The 25,498-nt window shown below is 58.2% G+C and overlaps 1 protein-coding gene across 2 annotated transcripts in view; it reads left to right on the forward strand.

Moving 5' to 3' along the window:
* Positions 1-25,498, forward strand: part of TBCD (tubulin folding cofactor D) — a 128,964-nt gene that overhangs the window by 93,787 nt on the left and 9,679 nt on the right. The window contains exons 17-29 of one of the 2 annotated variants that reach the window (XM_069483066.1): positions 3,412-3,492; positions 6,341-6,414; positions 7,543-7,660; positions 9,095-9,155; positions 10,491-10,513; positions 11,994-12,025; positions 18,051-18,113; positions 19,098-19,174; positions 19,851-19,932; positions 21,801-21,919; positions 23,389-23,480; positions 24,070-24,207; positions 25,094-25,177. In XM_069483066.1, the coding sequence (XP_069339167.1) occupies positions 3,412-3,492; positions 6,341-6,414; positions 7,543-7,660; positions 9,095-9,155; positions 10,491-10,513; positions 11,994-12,025; positions 18,051-18,113; positions 19,098-19,174; positions 19,851-19,932; positions 21,801-21,919; positions 23,389-23,480; positions 24,070-24,207; positions 25,094-25,177 (1,044 nt within the window). The remainder of the gene's footprint in view (positions 1-3,411; positions 3,493-6,340; positions 6,415-7,542; positions 7,661-9,094; positions 9,156-10,490; positions 10,514-11,993; positions 12,026-18,050; positions 18,114-19,097; positions 19,175-19,850; positions 19,933-21,800; positions 21,920-23,388; positions 23,481-24,069; positions 24,208-25,093; positions 25,178-25,498) is intronic. The other variant, XM_069483067.1, reaches the window with a different exon arrangement.

Here is a 25,498-nt window from a genome sequence, read left to right on the forward strand (position 1 = left end):
GTGGGGCCTGGGCGGTTTCTGACGGCTTGTCCACTGCTGAGGTGTTGCTGTGTTTTCCTGACTTTGTCTCGGTGTTTCATCACCTTCCAAGGGGCTCTTCTTCCCGTCCGCTTCAGGAGGAGGCTTTCTGCTTCTCCTTCACCTTCAGAGCAAAACCTCTCCCCGGCGCGCGTCTTGCCGCACACACGTGTGCCCACCTGGCATCTGTGTGTACTCTGGGGTCCCACTCTGGGGAGCCACATGCTTCAGCCGCTCTTGTTCCTCTCAGGCACTGTGGCGGGGGCCGTGGTGACATGCGGTGCGGCCTGGCGAGGCTGTGGGACGAGCAGGTGGGTTCAGCTCACACATGGGAGTGATGGGAGGTTCAGAGACATGAGGTGTGGGAAGCGCCCACCGCGAGTGGGCAGCACGTGGGCCTGGTGCGCGGTGCGGAGAGTGGAGTGTTCGGGGAAGACCAGGTCTGTGCCTAGCCTCCTCCCAGCCCAGGCCCACCTCTCTGTGTGTGTCTTGCAGGTGCTGCGCACGCCGTGCTCTCGGGCACATGGGCTGATGGCCTTGGGTGTGCCGTGGTAGAGGCTGCTGAGACATTAGCAACGCTCAGCTGTGCAAAGGGAGAGGACAATGCCAGGACACGGTGCAGGGAAAAACACACGGTGCGGCGTGTTCTCTCCCCTCGCACCTCGGAGAGTGGCCCACGCCTGCACGGAGGGCACGATGCGTGTGGGCCCTCCCTGGCCCCGGGTCTGCCCAGTCTTTGCAGTATTCACAATGCGAAGGGAATATTTTTGTGTATATAATTTCTCACTTGTGTGATTATATCTGAAGGGATTATCAGAAGTGGAACTGCTGAACCAAAGATTGTTTATGTTTAACTTTCCTGGGTAAGCCGGGCGCAGTGGCTCGGGCCTGTACTCCTAGCACTCCGGGAGGCGGAGGCAGGAGGATGCTCGAGCCCAGGAGTTCCAGCCAACTCGCTTGGCAGTGAGCTGTGATCCTGTCACTGCCCTGGTGCCCGGGCAACAAAGCGAGACCCTGTCTCAAAAAAAAATGTCCTGGGTTATGCCAATGGCTGGCTGTACGTGGAGGCTGTGTGGGATATGGCCCGATGCTTCCAGGCTCCTCCGCACCCTGCCGGTGGCTGCGAGCCCCGGGACTTGGGTCTTCGGGCAGGTGAGCAGAGATTCCATTTCCCATGTGCAGGCAGCTGGGCATGGCTTCGCATGGTGGAGCTGTGTGTGCATTTTCTGTAAACTTGATGGTTTTTCTGCTAGGCTGTGACGTTTCTCTCACTGACATGGAGGATTTCAGGGAAGTCTCTTACTGGTGATGCCAGTTGCAGGTGTTTTTTCCACATTTATTGGGTGTCTTTTGACTTTGTTTTTGGTGTGTTTTTCCTGGCAGACATTTTTTGGGGTTATGTGTTTGAATTATCAATTTCTTTTACGGCCCTGGGTTTTGAGTCGTAATAAGAAAGGCCCATCCCACTTGGAGATTATTTTTTTAATTTTCCATGTTGTTTTTCAAGAGGAGTAACTTTTACTTTTTTAAGACATAATTTACACTCCGTCAACTTCCTGTATGAAGCGCACAGTGGAGCAGGTGCGGGCAGTGTCCTCACTGTGGTCCCCTGTGCCTTCCCTGGGCTGTGGGGTGTCCGCACCCCTGCTCCCGGCCCGGGCACCCCGCCGTGCCCCAGTCAGAGACCGTGGTGCGGCTCGTGCTGCCTGCTGTCTGGAGCTCGCGGGGGGACGGGCGTTGGGGGGAGACTCTCAGTGCTCACGTGGGGGAGGGTTTCTCACGCAGTGACGAGGGTACGCAGAGACGACAGTGTGAGCTGTGGGGGGGAGCCTCACAGTGCTCACATGGGGGAGGATTTCTCACGCAGTGACAAAGATGCTTTGTCCTCGCTATAGTGACTGATGGCGGGAGTGGCGGCGAAGCTGCCACAGGTACTCGTCGTCTTCCTCCTCTCTCTGTGAGGCTGCCTTACGGAGCATTTGGAATCGGTTTTGGGCAGGAATCGAGGCACAGAGCCGGGTGGGAGCCCTGCCCTGCTGTCCGCTCGGGGCTCTGCAAGGCTGGGAAGGAACTCGGAGGACAAGCTGGGCCACCGGTGTCTTTATTACACAAAAGGCGGTTGTGCTGTGAGTTTATTTCCCCTACTTTCTTTCGGGTCGTTGTTTCCTCTGTTGGACAGGTCATCGGTGCGACCTCTTTCCTGGGGAACATGCGTGGCCACACTCAGCACAGGGCTCTGAGGTCTGCCCTGCGTGGTATATACTGGCGGAGGGTCCTTTTGTTGATGAGTTTTAGACTGTTCTGTGTGTGCGGTGTATCTGTTAGTTTGCCTGTTGGCAAAGGTTTAGGTTGTTTTGAGTTTTGGACTCTCAGGAATAAAGCTGTTGTGAACATTTGCTCAGCAGTATTTTTGTGGATGTGCATTTTCATTCTCTTACAGAGGATGTCAAAGGGAATTTTAACACACCGAACTTCGTAAGAAACTGCCAGACTGTTTGCAGAGTGGCCGTGTGACTTGTGCTCCCCCAGAAGCGTGTGCGCGTTCTGGTCGCTGCCCAGCCTCGCCCACACTTGGCGTTTGTCTTCTAGAACTCCACCTGTTCTAGTGGGTGCAGGGCTTAAATGTGCATTTCCTGCTGGATCCTGATGCTGAACATCTGTTCATGTGCTTATTAGCCTTTTATCTCGTGCGATGTTTCTGTGCAAATCTCCCGCCAATTTTTTATTTGGGGTTTACCTTCTTTAAATACTGTGATGCCAGCTAGCATCATTTTTGCGTATTCCAAAGGTTCCCCCCACCCAGTCTGTGGCTTGCCTTTTCCTTCTTAAAGTGTCCAAGGCCTTTATCGCAGTGTAATTGGCATATGTTAGCGGCACGGCGTGCTGGGTCTGACAGGGACACACATGCGTGCACTGTCACTGTGCACACCCGCCCCCGGAGCTCCCCGGTGCCTGTGCCTTGAGAGTCCTGCCCCTGGTCCTCCTCCCCGCTGCTCTGTCAGCGTGGGTCAGTTGCATTTTCTAGAGTTTGGTGTAAATGGAATAAAAAGCACATGCTCACCTGTGTTTACTTAGCATGGTTATGGTGAGAGCCCTTCGTGCTGCCTGTGTCCACGCCTGTCCTTCCAGCCGCTGCTGGGCTCCCTCGCTGGCAGGAGCCCCCCCGTATGTGGACGTGGGGTTGTGTCCAGTCTTGGCTGTTACAGACTAAACTACTGTGTCCCTCCATGTACAAGTCCACGCGTGGACAGATGTTTTCCCTTTTCCTGGGTGACCACTGTGAGGGAATGGCGGGTCACACGGCAGGTGTCTAACTGTTGAGCGAGCGACACGCGGTGCGTGATAGCTTCAGTTCTGCCACAGCTTCACCGACTCTCGTGTTGTCTCTTCCAGCGTGTTCATCGCCGGCTTTCCTGAGTACACCCAGCCCATGATCGACCACCTGGTCACCATGAAAATCAACCACTGGGACGGGTAGGTTTTGTGTTTTTGTTTTTCTAAGAATTTTTTTTTTCCCCCAAAGGAGAGATTACGTTGAGCTTAAAAGCCTTGAGTGTGTTTTCTCACTGTAGATGCCATATTTTAAAGAGACTTCTAAGGAGTATAAACTCTAGTCTTCATGTAATGGTCCATCTCCAGGTCTGCTTCTGGGAACCTGGTCAGGCGGTATGTCCCGTGCGAGTGCCCCGTGCGGCGTATTGTGGGGGCGGCAGCCACCTGAGGACCAGAGGGACTTGGGCGGCAGGAATGCGCCTCTGTCTCCCGGCTCCAGACTCTGCTCTGCGTGGCTGCCCCAGTGTCTTCTGGGTCTTGAGAGCCCAGCGGGCTGTGGTGGCTGTTTTCATAATTACAGCAGCAGTTTCAGGGTGCCTTAGCATTTCGTAGGCAGTTAAACGTGTCTCCTCAGAGGGAGAAGCTAAGGGTGGGATCTGGAACCTGGAGAGAGTGTAAGTGCTGTCATGGCACCTCTGGGAGGTCGGGGTGTCTTCGCAGAGGACGCGGCCCCGACCACAGGTTGAGGAACAGCGAGCACCCGCGGGTGTGAGGGCCTGCGCTGGGGTGAACTCTCAGCATCCTGGTTTTAGGAGAAAGTTCTTTCTGATCCACTGGGGACGTGTTCACACCAAAGCCTCGCAGCGTCCGCATGGTGCTGCTGTATGGTGAGGCGGCCGCGGCCTGCCGCAGTCCGGGTGGGGCCCCGTGTATGGGGGGGCAGCAGAGGAGACGTCGGCTGTCGCCGTGCGGGCGGGTGGGGGGTACCTGATGGGAGAGCTGTCCCCCACCCCCTAACTCACAGGGATGGGAGGTGTGCCTGCACGCGTGACGCCAAAACCCATGTAATCGGGGGCGTGTCAGTCAGGTATGTCAACACATGACCATGGTGTTAGACTAAACGTTGGGGCTGTTGGAGTCTCCAGCTGTTACCGTCAGTCCGTTTCTTCAAGTTCCCTCAGGTTTTCCTTTGTGTATTGCGGGTGGGGTTGCTTACGAGACACATTCATGCTTACGATTTTTATATCTTTCTGCTGTGTCGACCCTTTTTCACTGTGAAACGTCCCTCTTTCCGTAAAGGGGCGGAGCTCAGGCCACGCCAGGGCAGCAGCCAGTGAGGCTGGGCTACAGCCTGGCACCGTCACACTGCACAGGTCGCCCGGCTTTTGTTTTGGTTTTTTTTTTTTTTAAGAGCCAGAGAGTAAACGTCGTGGGTCTCTGTCCCGTGTTTCATTGTTTCTTTCTTTACACAACCCTCTAAAACTGTGGAAACCGTTCTTAGCTTAGGGCTTTCCTCGTACAGAGCGGCCTCAGGCTCGGTCTGGCTCCGGCCGCAGGTGCCGCCCGGCTGTGGTGGCTCTCGGCCGTGCGCCCGTCCTCCAGTCCCGTGTCCTGGCCCGAACCCGTCTCCTGCGGGCGGCCGACAAGCCGGGCCTGACGCTTGTCTCCACTGCTGCGGTTTCTGCCTTTTTGTGTGGAGCGTGTGGTCCGCGCACATGTAATTATCAGTGTGATTCCATTTGTGCCAGCCGTTTTGCCATTTTCTATTTTTCTCGTGGCTTTTTTTGTTATTAATTTCATTTTAAAAATTGGGTGAAGTCTTTTTTCTAGCAGAAACTTTAAAAATCTGAGAGTTTTCGGGTATATACAACAATGAAATACTTGAAATAAAACAGCTGCACGTGGTCCCTGTCAGGACACAGCTGCTGTTTCTCTGGTGTGCAGAGCTGGGCCTGAGAGGGTCGCCTCGTCCCCCTCTTAGGTCCAGAGACGCCCCCAGTGGCACCAGCTGTTGTTTTCTAGAACGTTGGGATTTACAAAGCAGGATTGTGCCCTTGGTATTTTATGATCTTCTTAGAGGTGGAGATGCTTCTGCCTCTCTCTGTCGCTGGCTTGGATGACGTCAGCCAGCAAACTAGCTAAGGGTTCAGAAACAGCGTCTGATTTTCTGGGGTGACAGGCACCGCCCTCCTTGGCATCTGCTCCCCTTCTGCCCTGTTCACCCCAGTGCTGTTGGTTCGGAGTTTTTAATAATCAAAACATAGTACCCGCGCCTTGCGTGTCGTTACCGTAACATTTTGTCAGGCCTCTGGGCTGCTGTGCAGCGGCCCTGACTGCCACCGGTGGTGGCTGCCGGCAGCTCTGGCCGAGGGGCTGTCACCTGGCCTGGGCTGTCCCGTCGTTCCCTGTGGTCTCCCAGCTGTGTTCAGCAGCATGTCAGACGCTGAGCTGGGAAATACGTGTGTACCGATGCGGTACGGGCTCTGACTGATGAGCTTGAGCCACACGAGATCCCTGTGTTCAGGCCTTGGCATCTCCAGAGTGACGGTTCCACGTGGCCCCATCCACTGCTCACTGTGTCTGAGTGACCGGGAGTGGGATGCCCAGTCGCCATGTGGCGCCCAGGAGATGGCAGCTGTGTCCTGAGAACCACGTGCAGCTATTTTATTTCAAGTCTTTCATTTTGGTAAATTCTCTTCCTCATTTGTTATGATCTGAGGTTCTTGTGTGTGTGTTCGTTTTGATTAGTGGTCTTGACCAAGTGGCCAGTCAAGGACTCATGTATATTGTCTTTCCTATCTTTTTATATTTACGAATCAAAGTTAGAATTATCAAAAAGAAGGAACTGACAATTTTCTTTCTTTCTTTCTTTCCTTTCTTGAGGCAGGATCAGGATCTTGCCCAGGCTGAAGTACAGTGACGCTAACACAGCTCACTGCAGCCTGGAACTCACGCGATCCTCCTGCCTCAGCCTCCCGAGTAGCTGGGAGCACAGGCGTGAGCCACCGTGCATGCCCAGAACTGACAGTTTTCTCTCCCTCTCCCTCAGGGTCATCAGAGAGCTGGCAGCGAAGGCGTTGGCCAACCTGGCCCCGAGAGCACCTGAGTACAGCGCCACTCACGGTGGGTGTGTGTCCGGCCATCCCGTGAGCACTGCACAAGGCCGGGCAGAAAGACCTGGGCGGGGCTGCCATGCTGGTTTCAAAGTCCTGGGGGCTGAAAATCATGTTGTTTCCCTCCTGCTGAAAAGGGTCTGAAGAACTAGCCATGGGCTTGGTGAGGGGACAGAACACCAGGACAAGCGCCCTGTGTGTGTCCACCCACAGAGGGTCCACGAGTCACGTGATGTCAACTTGAAAATCACGATGGTTCCTCCAAATGGTGGGCAGACGCTGTGTCCCCTCCCTCGTCACCAAGCGGCCCACGGCTGCCACAAATGAGCGCTTTGAGTTTGTTACCGTCTACGGAATGGGCCTACACTGAAGATGGGAAGTTTGCCTCAGTGTGGAATCACTGTGGGATAGAACAGCCGGGTCTGCTTCACTGTCATCCCAGGGGAAAAGCATCTCGTCTTTTCCACTTGGAATAAATAAGCATCTAACTTAAATGTAGGACACAATACGCAAGTTTCTCAGTTATACTTAGTCCTGCTGGCGTTCATGATGGTGGCTGAACTGGCGTTTGGATGGTGGCTCTTTGTTTGGAAAGATTTGATGTACGTGTGTTTAGTACACTGAGGGGCTTGTTAATAACTGAGGGCCTTTCAGCTTCATGAGTTAAACATGGAAGTCACGGAGTTAGTGTGGCGCTTACCCCCCTGCGGGTGAGAGTCGGTCATCGCTGCGGGAAGGAGGGAGGCTCAGCCGTGTCCCTGCTCCCCGCTGAAGAGTGACCTCGGGCTGGACAGGGGTGTGACCTTTCGTGCATTTCCCCGATTCTTTGCAGTCCAGCCACTCCCAGCTGCCCCTTGACTGGGCGCCCTCAGGCTGGATACGTCCCAATCTTTACAGCCGTCTGGAGGCTGCACGCGGGTGCCTCACAGGAGGCCGGGACTCTGGCTTTGTGCAGAGGCGAGCGACGCCCGCCCCTCACCCCGTGTCCCCCATCCGTGACGGTCCCAGGAGGAAGCTCCGAGAGACGCTGCACCTTCTGCCTTGCCCGCAGCGATGCCCTGGGCTTTGGGGCAGAGGTGACTTTCCGCGGGCACATTTCCGAGCCTCACAGACTGTGTCCCCCTGTCTGTCCTTGCAGTGTTCCTGAGGCTGCTGTCAATGACGCGGAGTCCGGATCTGCACACGCGGCACGGGGCGGTGCTGGCCTGTGCAGAGGTAGCCTACGCCTTGCACGGACTCGCGGCGCGGGAGGGCAGGTAGGAGGACGGTCGTGAGAGGTGCTGTGCTGTGCTCGACTCCCGGCCGTGGAATCGCGGGGACCCGAGTGTGAGGGTGGCTCAGCCTTTCAGCATGGCTGCGTCTGTGGCAGGCTGCAGGCCTCAGGCCCTGCCCCTGCCAGTGAGGTTTGCACGGGGTCCTCCCTGCTGAGCGTCGCATCCCGTGGACGGACCACCTGCCGCTCCGCAGCCAGGGGGCCGCGACGCTGCCACAAGCCGGGCGCCTGCTGTCCTCGCACAAGCTCTCGCAGAGCAAGGGCGCTTTGTGAGACATGATCGCATGTCTCACATGCACATGTGCGGTGTTCTTCATTTGTCACCCTTAATATTTTTAAATACCAGAGGATATAAATGTGAAAGTTTCGCTGAGAAATTTTTCCAGTTGGCCGCTTTGTAGACAGCAGAGCGGGCACAGTGCGGGGTTCATGCAGGAGTGTTGTCAGCGATGCTCCTCTTCCTCCCTCGGCTCTGTAGCTGACTCCTCCGCAAAAGCAGAAGCTCCCAGGCAGACTGTGACGTCTGTGACCCATCCCTGGACTCCAGTTTGGGGAAAACTGCATTTATGTCACTCCCGTGGATTTGGGAGGCTCCCTGGGGCACAGTGGTGGTGGATGGGTGTGACCCCATCTCCCCCCACGAGCCGAGGGAGGTTTGGCCGCCCGGCCTCAGCCCCAGAGCCCAGACTTGGCTGCGGACCCGGCCCAAGGTCACCCTCGCGGGGGTGCGGTGGGACCTGTGGGCGGAGCTGAAAGCTGCATTCGTGGCATTGCTGGCTTTGGGGGTGGGAAAAGGTATGTGGGGTGAAGTTGTGGGAACTGGGCCGAGTGTCCGGAATCTTCTCCCAGGGGAGCCTCAGGGCGTGTGTGACCCCCAGCTACGAGCTGTGACGGCACACGTGAAGTGTCCGCCAGGGACAACGCACGTGTGGGACCCGGTGCCCAGGGCTTTTACTGGGGTCCGGTCCTGTGGACACCTGCCTAGTGTGAAGCAGAATTCTGGATCCCGGAAGAAAAGTGGGTGCTTGGTAAAGCCCGAGGTTTGTGCCGATGGTCTGAGCCCAGCACCCCCATCCATCTGGGCTTGTTGGGAACCCCGCTGAAACCCATGTTGCGGGTGCCAGCAAGGGCCCCCTTGCCAGTGGCTCCTCTGAGGACGGTCCAGGGCCCCGCTGGGTGGGCTTTTGTCAGGCTTAGCAGGGACTTGTCTCCCTCCCACAGGGGCCGCAGCGGTAGGAGTGTCCCCACACCCACCCACCGTGACCCAGCACGGGGGCGGGACATGCCCTGCAGGGATTCGGGACCGTGGGGCCCTGAGGGAGATGCTGTCCTTCTGAGCCCGTGTGTTCCTTAGCGTGTGCCTGGGCTTGGGGTCTTGGCCTGTGTGACCTCAGTGGCTGTGTTTGACCTTCCGCAGGCCTGTCACGGACTACCTGGAGGAGAAGGCCGTGCAGGGCCTGAGGCAGGTCCACCAGCAGGTGCGTGTGCAGCCCCGACGCGCCCTCCCCGAGGTGTCGGGGTCTCTCCACCCCTCCGGCTTGTCTGCAGTCCTGGGGTGCGGTGGGCTGGCTCTCGTGTGCTCACTCTGGGGACAGGTCCTGTCAGCCAGTGTTGCTCGTGTCTGGCCGCTGGGCGGTGGGCACAGACTGTTGTCACGTGGCCGGGACGTCCTGGCTCAGGCACGTTGGTCGAGCTGGTGCAGCCAGTGGTGGTTTCTGTGAAGGCCGGGTCACCGTCCCCTGGCAGTGCCTGAGCGCCCTCCGCGGACAGAGCGCCCCACTGACCCGGTGAGGGGCGTCGCGCCCTGTGCTGTGGGCGCTGTGCACTCGTGGGGATGGGGAGGAGGGGTGGGCGGCACCTGGAGCGAACCGGAGGCCTTCGATTTCCAGCCGTGCCCTGCTGGGAGTCAGAGGTCTCCAATTCTGAAATTAAGTCCAAATGTTGTGTCCCCGTTTGGGAGAAGGCGTGTGCATTTTGCTGGGTTTTAAGAGATTCTCAAAGGCTTCTGTGACCCAAAAGTGGTAAAGTGTGAACTGTGGATCTCAGTATTGTACAAAATTGGAATCATTCGTAAGGAATTAAGTAGTTTTACTGTTTACATTCTTTGGGATTTCCCTCTTTATATCGTAACACCCCACTCTGATCCCGGGTCCTTATCCTATCTGTGCTATTAACCTACTGTTGGTTGTGGCAAAGCCACTAAAACGGGGGCTGGCACCTCCCACTCTGGGGACGCAGGTGGGCTGGAGGCTCCAGGGCCGTGGCGGGGGAAGGGCCGTCCCCACCGACCGGCTGTGACTCGCAGGAAGCCTGCAAGTCCCTTGAACTGTGGCTTCTTTCTCTGTAAAAATGGGTAGTAATAGAACCCACTTCCTTGAGTTTTTGTGGGCATTGTAGGGTGCGTTTAAAGAGTTTTCTAGAATTTTTGGCGAAGTGGGAACACTGAGTATTTTAGTTGTTACGATGATGTCGTGAAGTTCTCTCAAAGAAGGAGCAACGTCAGAACGCTGTTTGCCACCATGAGTTTTCTGCCCACGGGGTGTCTGGGGGAGCCTCCGAATTGGACCCTGGTGCTGGTGCCATCCTGGCCACCTCCTTCCTTGCTCAGGGCCTCAATCTTCCTCCCCGGGGACTTCCTGGGCCCGTGGTGGGGGCTGAGGCGCTGGGGTGTGACGCTGGTGACACGGCCTCCCGAGGTGCTGGCTCTGCTGTCTTCTCTTTGTCTGTTTTTGATACTTACTGCTATCATGTACATACCGTGTTATTTTAAAATTTAAAATTATGAATAATAACTTTCACTTTTTTATTTTTAGCTCTGCGAGCGTCAGCTGTACAGGTAAGACTCTGGCTCTGTGCTGTGCCCCAGTGTGCCCGCGCTAGTGCGTGGCCACCCTGCTGTCCTCGCCACGGGTGCTGTGCTGGGATCGGGCCAGTCCGTCAGCTCCGTGTCCCAGTGGGTGTTTTCAGGCTTGGTGGAGGTTACTGGACACATGACGTTTCCTCGTTTGAGATTGTTGTTTTTTGTTGGTGATCGGAGGCAACTGTGGCTGTGACACAGACACACACAGCCGCGGTCACCCAGAGCTCCTGGCCCCGCAGCCTCCACCAGCCGCGCTGCTCCGCCTTGCCTGGGGTTCTGTGTGGGTGGAGCCTCACAACGTGACGGTTTCTTTCACTGAGTGTGTTTTTGAGATGCATCCACATTGCGTGTGTTAATATGTTGTTGCTCTTTGTTGCGGAGTCTTGTTCCGCGGTGTGTCTGTCCACTCCCCGGCTCGCGGACATGCGGGTCTCCAGCCTCTGGCGGCTTGCAGCAGCGGTGCTGTGGGTGCCGGAGCACAGGTCCTGGTGCACACGTGTGCTCCTCTTCCCGGCTGCAGACCAGGAGTGCTGCTGCAGGTTCCATGGTGGGTGCACGTTTCCACGGCTCCTGCGGCCTCCCCTCGACCCTGCTGCTCAAGCCCGACCGGCGCCGGGGCCGGGCGAGGTGGCCTCAACCTGAGCCACCCTGCGGGGTGTTGGGGCATCTGGACAGGACTGTGGTTCCCGTGTCCCCAGTGACTCGTGGTGCTGGACGTCTGTGCTGCCCGGGCGTTGCTGTGGGGAAGCGGCTGCTCAGAACTCCCGCTGATGACGTTCTCTTGTCTGTGTCTCCACTGAGCCACCGCGCTCTGTGCATACTCCGGATGCCAGTTCTCCGTCAGACGCGGGGTCTTTCCCTCTCTCTGGAGCCTTTTGGTTTTTCTGGTGACTTTTTAATGTAGCTTTTGCGGGGTAGCCAACCCTGCGCGGTTCTCCTCTACCCTGGAGGGGTAAAGCCTGCCTGCTGCCGTTAGTGCCTCCAGGCGGAACCCGGGGCTGTCCTGGCTGCCCCATGCCCTCTGCCCTCTGCCCTCTGCCCCTCTGCACTCAGTCCCCAGAGCCTTGGCCCAGCGGCTTCTGCCCCCAGCTCCTCCGCTCAGCAGGGCGGTCGGACGCCGCGAGGCGCCAGTGCACACGCAAGCCGGCAGGCTCCTCCCGGCTCCCTGGGGCGTTGGAGGCCCCTACGCCCGCGCCCTGCGCCGTTTGGAATTGGCCTCTTGAGACTAGCAGTGCCACACGGGCAGTCCCGTGAGGACCAGAGGCCTCCGGAAGATGGTTGTGTCTCATTGTTTCACTTCTTTTAAGGTAGTTTATGCTTTCAGTAACAAGTTTAGTTAATAAATATATTAATAGATTTTGGAGCCTGAAGTTACATGTGTTACCGCATGAGGATATTTCATGTTGTTTTGCATGTTAACAGATTTTAATTCTGAACGTTTCTGTTACTCTTTCAGGGGTCTCGGCGGAGAACTCATGAGACAAGCAGGTAGGTCTGAGGGCCGAGGCCGCAGCCCCCTCTCCAGCCTTGAGGACAGAGAGGCCCCCCGGCCTCGAGTGGTCCTTTCACTGCCGCTGAGGCTGGGGCTGGGAGAGCCCTCCACTCCCGGGGGCCTGGCCGTGGGTGTGTGAGCTGCTGTCACGAGGGATGGCGTTGGGGACGCTGAGCGAGCTCTCCTGTCCTCTTCAGCACGGTATCGAGGTTGAGCATAACTGCAGAACACAGAGTAGTGTTTCGGATTATATTTAAATGTTTGCAGGGAACTCAAATGTGTACCAACCTGAGAAATGCCAAGATTTCCTGAAGCCTGTTCAGCTAAACCTCCTGGAAAATCCAGGTGCTCGTTCGCATCTCTGGTGCCGCGGTCAGTCCTGGCCACACGTGTGCGTGGAGAGCCCCTCTCTGGCTGGAGGTGGCAGCAGATTTAGGCGTGCCAGGCGCACCCACCACCCCGTGCCGGGCTTGGTTAGCTGGGGGACTGGTCGGCACCGTCCGTGCCACGCTCAGGGCTGGTGCACGGGCTGGGCCCAGCGGGGAGGCTGCCCTCCCCTCCAGCCCTGCAGCCAGGTGCCCGGAGAACTCGGGTCATGGCTGCCGTGGGGCAGGGAGGCTGCAAACAGGGATTTAGGTTCTGCGTCCCGAAGACGAGGCCCTGTGACGCCTAGGTGTCCCCTCGCAGTGGGACGGAGCATTTAGGAACAAGGCACAGGCTGTCAGCTGTGGAGCGTTGGGGTGGGGAGGGGTGGGGTCACCACGTTGCTCAGCGTCACCCCCAGGGCTGGAAGGTGGGACTCCTGGAGCGGGTCTGAGGGGCGGCCTGTCCCTCGGGCGCCTGTGCCGTGCCGCCCGGAGCCGGCTGGCGCTTGCTGTTCCAGAGCAGACGGGTGCCCAGAGGTGTCACAGGGCACCTGTGCAGAGCGCAGGGGAGGGGACCGAACAGCAGGTCATGCTGTGGCCCCAGTGGTGCCCCCCGTAAGCTGGGAGCTCCTCAGTTTCCAGAGTCGTAACTATCCAGGCCAGGCATCCAGAGTGCAGACTCACTCGGGTGTTTTTCGCACATTTTGTGGCAACAACTGCTCGAGACTTGGTCTTCCCGGAACACTTTGTTCTTGTATCAGAGAAGTACGTAACAAGTTGGCCCCTTGTGAATCTCCGCACATGTCTGGGTGGTGCAGGACAGGGTGTGATTGGCACCGTGGACGTCCTTGAGGCAGCCCAGCCGTCCCCCAGGTGCCAGAGAGGGGACACGCCATCGTGTCCTTGGCTCCTTGTGAGGCCGCACACTTGGTTAGGCCGCGCGATTTAGCATCCCAGGAAAAGCCTCGGAGCTCAGCTCTACCGGGGGAGCTGACGGAGGGGCATCAGCAGTTGGGGGGGCTGCGTTCTGCTCTTGCGACAGCCCCAGCGTTTTGGGGCCTTCAGAGAAGCACAGGTGGTGTTTGCCTGTTGGTGCTGCGGTGCAGGGTGGGTCTGCGAGGGTGGGAGCACCTGGCCCTCTGCTCCTGCCAGAAGTGCCACCCGTCACTGCGCCTCTCAGCAGGGTCTGCGACCGTCCTCTCCCCACGCGGGGTCGGGAGGGAGGCCAGGCTGTCGGCCTGCCAGAGGCGTGTGGCGGGTTGTTGCTTAGCGGGCAGGGAGTTGGCCTCACGGGCTTCCTTCCGTGGGAGGCCAGATGCCCCGCCCCCATCTCCCCTCGTGACGGGACTGTGTCATGCCCTTTGGTTTACATGTATTTTAAATCACACAAGACATTACTGTGGTTTTACCTCGTCAAAATTAATTTAGGGTTACCCACCTACATGCTTTGTTTTCTCTTCTTACTCCTTTCTGTGTTTCCGACCGTCCAAGGAGAGCATTTCCCTTTGCCGCAGTGTCTTCTGTGGCCGGGTCTGTCTGAAGATGTCGTCTTTCGCTCGCTCTCTTGCTGGGGATAGAACTGTAATTTGTCTCATTTGCTCCTTTATTTTTTAGCGCGTTAAAGATAATAATCTGTTGTTTTCTGGATTCACATCCTCTCTGGTTGCGACGTCGGCGCCCAGTCTGCTCACAACGGTGGAAGACGGCCTGCCAGGCCCCCCGGCAGCGTCCTCGTCCTCTCTGTGGGTGCCAGCAGCTTTGCCGCGACACACCTAGGATGCGTTTTCTTTGTGTCTTACCTGGGGGTTCCCAGGTTTGTCCTGGCTTCATGGTCTGTCGTTTTCATAGGTTTTTTGAGTCACTTTAGAGAAATTCTCAGCCATCTTCTCCTCGAATATTGCTGGTGTCCTCTGCTCTCAGCACTCTGGTTGCCCCAAGCGGGAGCGTCTCTCTCACCCTCCTCATCTCCCACATTCTCTGCCTGTTTCTCTCTCACGCAGTTTGGATGTTTTCTACTTCTTGGATCAGCTGCATCTTACCTGCTATTAAACGCATCCTTGAATTCTTGATTCTAGTATTTTTATCTTTCAGAACTTCTGTTTGTTTGTTTTTATGGTTTTCATGTCTTTGTCCTAGTTGTCAGTCGTTTCTTTCATCTCCTTGAACACACTAAGCACGATTTAAAATCGTCAACAATGTCATGATCTAGAGCGTCTGTGGTTCTGTTTCTAAAGGGCGGATGTTGCATGAGAGAAGTCAGAGAAATGCTCTGGAGCCTGGGAATGCTCTTCTCTCCCAGGAGGCCCTGTGTTTGCTCTCGGTCTGGGGTCACCTCTCTGCAGTTTCTGAGTTTGAGAGGAAGAGGATCAGCGCCGGGTGTCGGCAGTTGACGTGCTTTCTGTACTTATTTCTAGAAATGAGCGTGGTCCTTTGGGTCCAAACCCATTGTGAGGGGCTTCACTATTTCTCCCTGCAGTAGCCCTCGACTCCCAGCCCTGACCCGGTAGCCAGAGCCCTGGACGTCCCGGCGGTGCCCCGGGATTTTGGAAGTGCCTCTGGCGTCAGCGGGTGCCACGTGGGGAGGATCCCGCCCTGCCTCCTCACAGAGCCTGCGTAACCGCAGGGACTTCGGCACGTGTTTGTTTTCCATTTTGTCCGGCTTTTAAAATGCCATCTTAGCGGGAGGATTGGTCGGAGTTACCTGGCCTGTTGGTTTTTTAAAAACACTTTTAGTTTTGAGATATTTACAGCCTCACAGGAAGCTGTAAAACTCGTCACAGAGCCCCGTGTGCCTGTCGCGCAGCTGCCCACGGTGACGGCGCCATGCACCGGGGCCAGGACGCTGACGTCTGTGCCACGCCCTTGGCCGGACCACAGACCTGTTCAGTATCCCCGGTTTTTGCGTGTGCACGGCGTGCGCGTGTCCAATTCTGCGCACATCCATGCCCTGCGTGGGTCTGGGTGGCACCACAGCGGGACACAGACCCGCTGCCCAACAGAGGGTCCCCTGCTGTCCCCCGTGTCTGTGCCCCAAGCCCGGCCCCGGGCAGCCACCCTCCTGCCTGTCGCTACCGTCTGTCATTTCTGGAATGTCCCGTGATGGGCTCAGAGGGTCTCTGCTCTTCGGAGGCAGCATTTTCCGTGAGCCCTGAGGCCTGTGCAGGTTCTGTGTTTTGTTTCCCACCATCTGGTTTTACCGGCGTGTTCCGCCGTCCACCTGTCAGAGGACTGTCCAGCCTGGGCACTGCTGTGAGCAAGGTCGCCACAGCGCCCGTGCACGGTTTGTGGGGACACGCCTTCCACCTCCCTGGGACACACGCCTGAGCGTCCCCTGCAGAGGCGTGTGGCTCGTTTCCTTGGAGACGGCTGGGCTGCTTCCGGAGGCTGAGCCAGTGCAGGTTCCCACGAGCCCCTGCTCCGCCCCTCGCAGACCTGCCGTCGTTTCCCTGGTGGTTCTGCCGTTCGGACCACACGGTGCCTGCTTGCTGTGGATTCCGTGTGCACTTCCCTGTGGGCCAGTGGCCGTGAACAGCTTTCATGTGCTGAGGTTTTTTTGTTTTTTAACTTGATAAAAGGCATTTAAAGTTCATATACAAGGCAAGTCTCTAAGAAAATCACCTTTAAAAGTAGGAGTTGCAGTTTCTAGTCCTTAAAACACACCATAAAACTGCTCTACTCAGAATGGCGTAGGGGACCCGGAGGTGGTGCCCATGGGTTGGTCTGTGACAGGGCCAGTGGCCCCCGCCTGCACTGAGGGGGCTGGCTCGCCGAGGGCCCACGTGGAGGAAAGCAGAATGGCATCTAAATGTGTGATTAACTGTGAATCTACCTGTAAAAATATAATCATAAAAATCTTCAAAGAAATTTTAGGAGATGTTATAGGATAATGTTGGTCCTTTAAAAAATCTTAATTTGAGGCCGGGCGCGGTGGCTCACGCCTGTAATCCTAGCACTCTGGGAGGCCGAGGTGGGCGGATCGTTTGAGCTCAGGAGTTCGAGACCAGCCTGAGCAAGAGCGAGACCCCATCTCTACTAAAAATAGAAAGAAATAATATGGACAGCTAAAAATATATATAGAAAAAATTAGCCGGGCATGGTGGTGCATGCCTGTAGTCCCAGCTACTCGGGAGGCTGAGACAGGAGGATCGCTCGAGCTCAGGAGTTTGAGGTTGCTGTGAGCTAGGCTGACGCCACGGCACTCACTCTAGCCTGGGCAACAGAGTGAGACTCTGTCTCAAAAAAAAAAAAAAAAAATCTTAATTTGGAAATTTTCAAACCTTCATAAAAGTAAAGAGAAACAGTGAGGGAGCCCCGAGGAGTCCCCAGCTTTGTGGCAGGAGCGTCCGCGGTCGCCTTCTCCCTGTGCCTCCCCGAGCATCAGGGCAGACCCGCCCCACGTGTCGCGGTGACCCCGCTCTGACTGGCTGTGACTGGGAAGCGCTGGCTTTCTGGGTTGTTTCTTTTTGTTTTTCACTCTTTGCGTATAGCCGCTAACAGAATTAGCAGTGGTTTCTCAGCCGGAAACAGGAGATGGTGATGCTTGGCTGTGTGTGGAAACGTCTGGTGCGCCAGGCTGGTGGGCAAAATACAGACGTAGGGAAAACACCCATGCTGCCCTGGAAAGATAAAAAGTTATGTGTAGGAGGCAAAGACTTCGTACAATCTCCAAAAAAAAAAAAAAAAAAAAAGTAATTGATCCCATAGACAGTGGGGCAAAGCAGAGACACAAGCGCAGACCCCGATGGCCCAGGACGGGGTGGGGGGGGCCTCAGCTCGCTGAGGGGCGGGGGGAACGATCAGCTCAGCGACCAGCGGACGGTTCTGCCTTCCGCGCTGGCTGGAACTAACGCCAGAGCTGCCAGAAACGGAGGAAAGGTTCCCTCGTGAGTGTGAACCGTCGTGGTCTCTGTCCTTTGTCCCCGGCAGTGTCTCTGTGAGTAAAAGTGCCACTGTGGTGTCCGTCCCGAGGGCCACCTGGGCCCCTGCAGCCAGAGTGCACCAGGGGTGGGGGGCACACGGCCGCTGTGGCGCAGCCCTGCTCGTAGCCCCCTGTGGCAGCGACAAAACGTGGACAGCCTGTTGATCGGGAGAGACGCCCAGTGAATTGCTCTATGTTCGTGTGGTAAAGTGTTGCGCATCTGCTGGGCGGAGTGAAGAGGTTCCTCCCAATTGATTACGTCGTAGCCAGAGAAACACGCAGGGTCTGCGGGAGTCGCCGGTTCTGTTCCGACGTCCCTGCCTGGCGGCTGGTGCCAGCACTTTGCTGCTCGTGGAGCGTGAGTCACGAGCCAGGAGGAAGGGGCGGGTGTTGCTTCCAGTGGGGAGCGTGTGACTGCTGTGACTCGGGTCCCCGAGTGACGGGCACGCATGTCGCAGTCCCAGGCATCCGCCTCCCCTCAGTTCCCCCTGGGTGCAGCCAGCCTGGGTCCCCTGCCGTGCGCTGGGCCCCATCGCCCCGGCGAGGGCTCGGAACTTCTCTGCACCTGTTGGGTGTGGAGGTGCCCTGGGCTCGTTGTGGCGCCGGACAGGCAGCCCTGGCCAGGGAGGGGGTGGGGCGAGCTGCTGCCGGCAGCGCAGGACCCAAAGCTCTGGGGTCAAAGTGCTGTGAGGGGCACTTTTGGAAAACTAACATTGCATTTTTCCTTTTTTTCCCTAGTGTGCCTTTTAATAGAAAACTTGTCACTTTCCAAAATGCCGTTTAAAGGGGACACCATAATTGGTAAGTGCTTTTCCTCTTCATGACTCACATAATAGTGTTTTCTGCCAAAACGACTTCAAATTAAAACCTAAGCTGAGAGGCCAGGCGTGGTGGCCTGTAATCCCGGCACCCTGGGAGGCCGAGGCACGAGGATCATTGAGCCCAGGAGCTCGAGGCTGCAGTGAGCTGTGATGACGCCACGGCACTCCGGCCTGGGCCACAGAGCGAGACTGTCTCAGAAAAAGAACAGAAGAAAATGAGCCTGTTGGGACAGTGATGAAGGTCGCAGTTAAGGTTCACGCTGCTGGAACGCTTCGTCTCGAGGTTGCTGCCGGAGCCTGCTGTGGGCGAGGAGCACCCGCCACCCGCCCCTTCCCAGCGCTCCCACAGCAGCTCTGCCTGCCACGGCTGTGCCCAGGGCCGGGCGTTCTTGGTCGCGCTGCCTCCCGAGTGACGCGGGCCTGTGGACCAGGACGGCGCCTGCCCTGCCTGCCAGTCCCGGCCAGAGCCCACAGTGCGGCGCAGCCCCGGCGTCTCTGGCCCTGGCCGCTCTCCGCTCTGCAGCCTCAGAAGTTAGGAGTTTTCCCCTTGTTTTAATGGAACAGACTTAGCAGTTGTTACCTGGTATTCGGTCCAACCGAGCTGAATGTTTGAGTTTATGCTGGTGGGAGCCAGGGGGAGAGATGTCGGAAAAGACCACTTGAAGCTTGCGAGTGTAATAAAAGAACGAAAATCTCCCAAGACGTGACGTTTAAATCATGAGGTTTGCAGAATGCAGGTGTCTCCCACAGTGGGGTTTGAGCGATTCAGCAGCCAGAGGCCTTTCCCCTCACGCCTAGGGGGTCTTTGGGGTGTCTGCAGCCTGGAGAGTGGGCATGTCGGCTCTCTCCCGACTCCCGTCTGCAGTGATGTCTGCTTTGACCTTGAGAGTTAGTGGAAAATGTGGTGTTTTTAATTTCAACTAAATATTCTCAATTGGGTAAATTAACTCCGTTTCTTTGACAGACGGTTGGCAGTGGCTGATCGACGATACTCTGAGAAGTCTCCATCTTATTTCAAGCCACGCTCGACAGCAGCTCAAGGTGTGGTAACGAGGTTGTTCCTGTGCTACGTTGCAGAGAAGCCACCTTAGTCATTATTCAGTGTTTGCGTCAGCCAGCTGTGCTCGAGGGGTTCCTCTCAAGCACTGACGTGACTGGTGGATGCCATGATTTTATCTGGAATTCTAGATGATGATGTCTGGGCGCTTTGTAATCAGGAAACCTAATGGAGCCATTGGTAATCGGAACGTTTAATTTTTTGTTACTGTTTCTGACTTTATTGACTTTTCCCCCATACGTTGATAGTAAGTATGTGCGCAGCCGAATTCTGTGTCCTGCTGAGTTGTGGGATTTGAGGTTTGGAAACTGTGTGTGTGGTGCTCAGGGGCAGCGGAGAAAACCGCACCCACATCTCTGCCTGAGCACCGCCATGCTGGGCCCCACCTGAAGGCGCGAGCATGTCCCCTGGCCGTCCGCCCCTCGGCTGTGGAGGAGACAGTCGGTTTCTCTGTTCAGGTTACTGTGATAGTTGCAGAGAATCACTGAAGTGCTGAGCGTGCCTGACAGATGAGGAGAGTGGGCATACTGCAAAGGAACGACACAATTTGGGTTTTTGTTTTTAGCCCTAATCACTGTCCTAGACTTGAGAACGATCTGTTGCTTCCATGGCCGAGTGGAGCCGAGCCTTTGTGCGCTCACAGCCCTGCCTCTGTTCCAGGACGCGGCTGTGTCGGCGCTGGCCGCTCTCTGCAGCGAGTACTACGTGCAGGAGCCGGGGCGGGCGGATCCCGCAGTTCAGGGTGAGTGGTGAGGGGTGCGGCTCCGGCCGGAAGCTGCCGCCGGGTGGGATCTGAGAGGGGCCTCTGCGGGCCGTGGAGGCAGAGGGGCCCCAGGGTGCACGGGCCATGCGTGGCTTTCCTCGCGGAGCCGACAGGTTCCTTCTCACGCTGTGTTCGCACGTCCGTCTGTTGTCCCAGCTGCCCGAGGGTTTCCTTCACCTCTCGACAGGCAGCTTCTCCGAGACGTCTCAGCGGGGACTCTGCCCCGGCAGCTGGTCCTGGGGCGTGAAGCCACCAGTCCCCATGCAGTCAGCTCTTACTCGTTTCAGCTGTTTGTTTGTTTCCTTCCTTCCTTCCTTTTCTTTCTTTCCTTTGTTCTTTTTTTTTTTTTTTTTTTTTTTTTTTTTTTTTTTTTGAGACAGAGTCTCACTCTGTTGCCCAGGCTAGAGTGAGTGCCGTGGCGTCAGCTTAGCTCACAGCAACCTCAGACTCCTCGGCTTAAGCGATCCTACTGCCTCAGCCTCCCGAGTAGCTGGGACTACAGGCATGCGCCACCATGCCCGGCTAATTTTTTCTATATAGATTTTTTTTAGTTGTCCATATAATGTCTTTCTATTTTTAGTAGAGACGGGGTCTCACTCAGGCTGGTCTCGAACTCCTGACCTTGAGCGATCCACCCGCCTCGGCCTCCCAGAGTGCTAGGATTACAGGCGTGAGCCACCGCGCCCGGCCCCTTTGTTCTTTTTGAGACAGGGTCTCACTCTGTTGCCCAGGCTGGAGTGCCGTGGCGTCAGCCTAGCTCACTGCAGCCTCCAACTCCTGGGCTCAAGCAATCCTCCTGCCTCAGCCTCCCAAGTAGCTGGGACTACAGGCATGCGCCACCATGCCTGGCTAATTTTTCTATATATATTTTTAGCTGTCCATATAATTTCTTTCTATTTTTAGTAGAGACGGGGTCTCGCTCTTGCTCAGGCTGGTCTCGAACTCCTGAGCTCAAATAATCCGCCCTCTTCGGCCTCCCAGAGTGCTAGAATTACAGGCGTGAGCCACTGTGCCGGGCCTGTTTAACCTCTTTTTAAAAACTGGAATAATAAGGTGTTTGCTTTTTGTCTAAGAAGAGGGTTCCTCGTCGTATTACTTGAATATAAACAGAAAGGATGTTCTGAGATTAACTCTGACTGTGAAGATGGTGGGAGACGGTGTTTTCTGCCCTAACATGCGAGGGGAGAAGGAGCACGATGGGCTCCATGTGCACCAGTCAGAGCCGCTTTGCTGGGGTGAGAACAGTGACGGGGCCCTGGGCTCAGGAGGGCACCTGGTTCCAGGCCCCCAGAGCTGTGCACACGGCAGGCCGCTGTCCACGTCCCTCCCAGGGACTCCTCACCTGATCCTGCCCTGAACCTTCGGTACCCTGGGTCCCCACTTGTCCCACAGCCTCTGCTCCCAGCACCATTCCTGGCGCCGTCCCCTCGCTTGTCCGCAGGGAGCTGCGTGTCTGCGGCTCCCTGTTCTCCGCCACCCACTGTGCTCATGTCCTGTGTCCCCAGCCCCGAGCATCCAGCAGGAAACCCTGTCTGCTCTCGGTCTCTGATGAAACGCTCAGCTTCTTCCTAAATAAAAATGAGAATTACGAATGTAGCTGCCATCTCATCACTCTCCTGAATTTATCTTCCTGAGAGTGAAACCATGTAGTTAAAATTGCTTATGAAAACCTTAAAACCACCTTATAAAAATTCTTTTTTTATACTTGCTTTGATGTATACCACTTGGGCACTGTGTCTGCTGTAGTAGCCTGGAGCGGTTCCTCCCTCCTGTGTTTGCTCGGCTCTGCGTGAGTGTTGTGCGTGGCCAGCCACGGGCCCCTCCCTCACGCCGGCTCCTCCTTGCAGAGGGACTGGTCAGCCGGTACCTCGCTGAGCTGCAGAGCCCCGAGGAGATGACCCGCTGCGGCTTCTCTGCGGCCCTGGGCGCCCTCCCCGGCTTCCTCCTGAAGGGCAGACTCCAGCAGGTGGGCCCAGGTGCGGGGCGTGGGCGGAGGGGCCAGGGCCGAACGCGTCGGGCGGCGTGTGTGGTGGGAAGGAACCCTGAAAGCCAGTGAGGGGAGCAGGGGGCCCCGAGGATGCCTCTGCCGAGGAAGCTGAACGACACGGCGAGGGTGCCGTTCACAGACACAGCTGCTGCCCCGTGAGAACACGTTGCCTTCATGCGTGTGTGGTGCCACGTCCCGTGTCCTCTCCAGGCCCATTCGGGTCTGAGCAGAGGCCCTGCCCACATGTCCTCCCCCCACAGTGGCGTCCCCGAGGGAGCCACCGCGCACCTGTCCCATCTGTGGCGAGTGGCGGCCCTGCCCCCTCGGGGCTCTGCCTCCCTGGAAGTACAGACACCACCTGGCGCTTTACTCCCTGGGGGCTTCACCTCAGCTCGGGGGCTGTGGCCGGGGCTCAGGGCGGAGCTGGGCAGAGCCCTTGTGTGCGCCGGCTGGTGCGGGGTCTGCGAGCAGCCCACTTGGACACGCTCCAGCTTCCCGGGTGCCTGGTGCAGCCCGGCTGTCCATCATCTCCAGCGGGGGACAGACTCTCCCCTGCCAGTCTCCCGTGGAAAGCCGGGAGCTGAGAGTGGAGGGTGGTTTTGGTCTCCCCGAGAATGGGGCTTCTCCAGTGTCAGGGAACCGCTCTGGGGGCTCAGTGCAGAGGGGACATGGTCCCGCCTGCTGCCCTTCCCAGGAGCCCCATTGTCCTCTCGCCTCCCCTTCCTACCGCGCTGACCCTGCACCGAGTTCTCCCGTCCCTGGCTTGTCTCTCTCAGCGGCGATCACACCCCCACCCCTCACCTCTGGCACCCTGACTTTGGCCCTGACCCCCTGGAGGGTCCTAGCGCTGCGGGTGGCACCGTTTCCCCACAGACCTCTCTGCCCCGCCAGCCTCCGTCCACGGAGCTCTTGTCCTGGCCCTGCCCGACTTGGCGTCTGTCTGGGCCCTGCCGACCTCCCGCCAGGCCTTCCTGCTGCCACCGGACCTGGCTCTGGTCACACTGTCCCCTGGGTGCCCTGTGTCCTTCCCTCCCCGGGACCTGCCTCCAGAGAGACTCACCTGGGTGCTGGGGGTCTCCACCAGTGAGATGGGCAGCTCCCCCTGCGGCTGCCGCGTTGCCTGAAACGTGCTCACTGGGCTTGTGCAGCTGCCACGGGGTCCCCACGAAACGGTTCCTGAGACGAACTGTCACTGCAGGGACAGACAAAGCTTCGTTTGTCTTTGTCCTGCTGAGGCAGGGTCCCTGCCCGGGGCCAGGCCTTCCGTGGAGGGTGCTGGGGGTGCGTCCGTCCCAGCCACGCAGGGTGTGTGGCCCCGCCAGGAAAGTGGCTCCGGTGAGCTGCGCAGGCTCCGCCCTCCCGAAGGCCACCTTCCCTGCTCTGCTGCGTGAGAAGCGCGTGTATCTTACGGTTTCACGTTCGGTCGCTGCATCGTTGTTGCTCCTCAGGTTCTGGCGGGTTTGAGAGCCGTCGCCCGCACCTCCCCCCAGGACGTGAGCTTCGCCGAGTCTCGGAGAGACGCCCTGAAGGCCATGGCCAGGTGGGTCCCACGGTGCCTCCCGCACGTCAGACTGGAACGCCGGCGTCGGTGTCGGCTCTCGGGCTTTATCAGGGGCTGGTCGCGGGCAGGCGATGGGGTCTGCGCAGAGGCCGACTCTGCTGTTTTATTCTCTAGTGGATTCTCCTTTCACAGGAGCGCCATTTCCTGCCCGTGGGGGCTCCTTAACCGTTAACCGTAATGAGTGTTGAGGCCGTAGCGCAGGGACGTCACTCTGTGGACACTGGGCCCCTCGAGGACGGCAGGGCGGGGACGACCCCGTCAGCCTGTGTGGGGGTTGGGCTCTGAGCACTGGGGCCACGCACACCCTCTGTCTCCACGTCAGCCCCCATGTCGGGGGACAGAAGGAGGGACCCCCCACAGATGCCTCCCTGTCCACCTGTCACACTCAGGCGGCAGAGCCTGGCTTCCCGGGACCCCCGTCCTCGTCACATGCGTGAAAGGAGCTCTGGGTTCCCAGTCTAGTCCGGGGGTCCCGTGTCTGCTCTGGGTGTGTCCTCTCAGGACAAGCGCGACAGGCCATGGTCACGTGAGGGGCTTTGTCACTTACCTCACACGTTCTAAACCTCAGGATTTGCCGGACTGTCGGGGTGAAGGCGGGAGCTCCGGACGAGGCCGTGTGCAAGGAGAACGTGTCCCAGGTCTATGGGGCTCTGCTGGGCTGCCTGGGCGACTACACCACGGACAGCCGCGGGGACGTGGGGGCCTGGTGAGCAGGGGACGCTGGGCTGCCTGGGCGACTACACCACGGACAGCCGCGGGGACGTGGGGGCCTGGTGAGCAGGGGACGCTGGGCTGCCTGGGCGACTACACCACGGACAGCCGCGGGGACGTGGGGGCCTGGTGAGCAGGGGACGCTGGGCTGCCTGGGCGACTACACCACGGACAGCCATGGGGACGTGGGGGCCTGGTGAGCAGGGGACGCTGGGCTGCCTGGGCGACTACACCACGGACAGCCGCGGGGACGTGGGGGCCTGGTGAGCAGGGGACGCTGGGCTGCCTGGGCGACTACACCACGGACAGCCGCGGGGACGTGGGGGCCTGGTGAGCAGGGGACGCTGGGCTGCCTGGGCGACTACACCACGGACAGCCGCGGGGACGTGGGGGCCTGGTGAGCAGGGGACGCTGGGCTGCCTGGGCGACTACACCACGGACAGCCGCGGGGACGTGGGGGCCTGGTGAGCAGGGGACGCTGGGCTGCCTGGGCGACTACACCACGGACAGCCGCGGGGACGTGGGGGCCTGGTGAGCAGGGGCGTGTCCAGTCCGTCTTCAGATGTTAAACACGAATCCTCCTCGTTCAGAGGAACACGAGAGAACACATTCCTCCATGTTCCCGCTGAAGCGGGATGTAAATGATCTGTGAAACTCGCCGTGTTCAGGACGCCTTGGAGCACAGCCATGTGCGGCTGGCGTCTCCCGCCTGTGTTCTCACAGCACAGGGGAGACCTCAGGAGGTCCTTGTGCCTGTTCTCCCTGGCAGTGGACACCCCGGGGGGGGTGCTCTGTGTGGGTTAGTCACAGCACTGTGCTTGCGTGGCCTGGCCATCATGGCTGGCGGAGTCCCCATCTGCCCCGGTCTCTCCCTCTCGCAGGGTCCGGGAGGCCGCCATGACCGGTCTGATGGACCTGACGCTTCTGCTGGGACGGAGCCAGCCCGAGCTCATCGAGCCCCACGTGTGAGTGTCCCTGCGGCTCTGCCTCCACCTGGCCAGAGACGGCCGGCGGGTGTTCCTGGTTGTGCCCCTTCCCCAGACGAGCCCCCAGGCCTCTTCCCCATCTGTGCAGGCCCTGCCTCCAGGCTTCCCGTGGTGCTCGGCCTGCCCGTGACCAGAGAGGCTGGGGCAGGGTGGCTTCTCGGTGTGAGGCCTGTGCTCCTGCCGGGCCGGGCTGAGCCGTCACGTGGTTGGTTCCCTGGCCCCAGGGCCGCCGTTGGGGGCTGTCTTTGCCGTGGGTCTCCCTGGCCCCGCTGTCAGGGACACTCGTTCTGTGCAGATTCC

Source organism: Eulemur rufifrons, chromosome 9 (genome assembly GCF_041146395.1).
Source record: "Eulemur rufifrons isolate Redbay chromosome 9, OSU_ERuf_1, whole genome shotgun sequence".
NCBI lineage: Eukaryota > Metazoa > Chordata > Mammalia > Primates > Lemuridae > Eulemur > Eulemur rufifrons.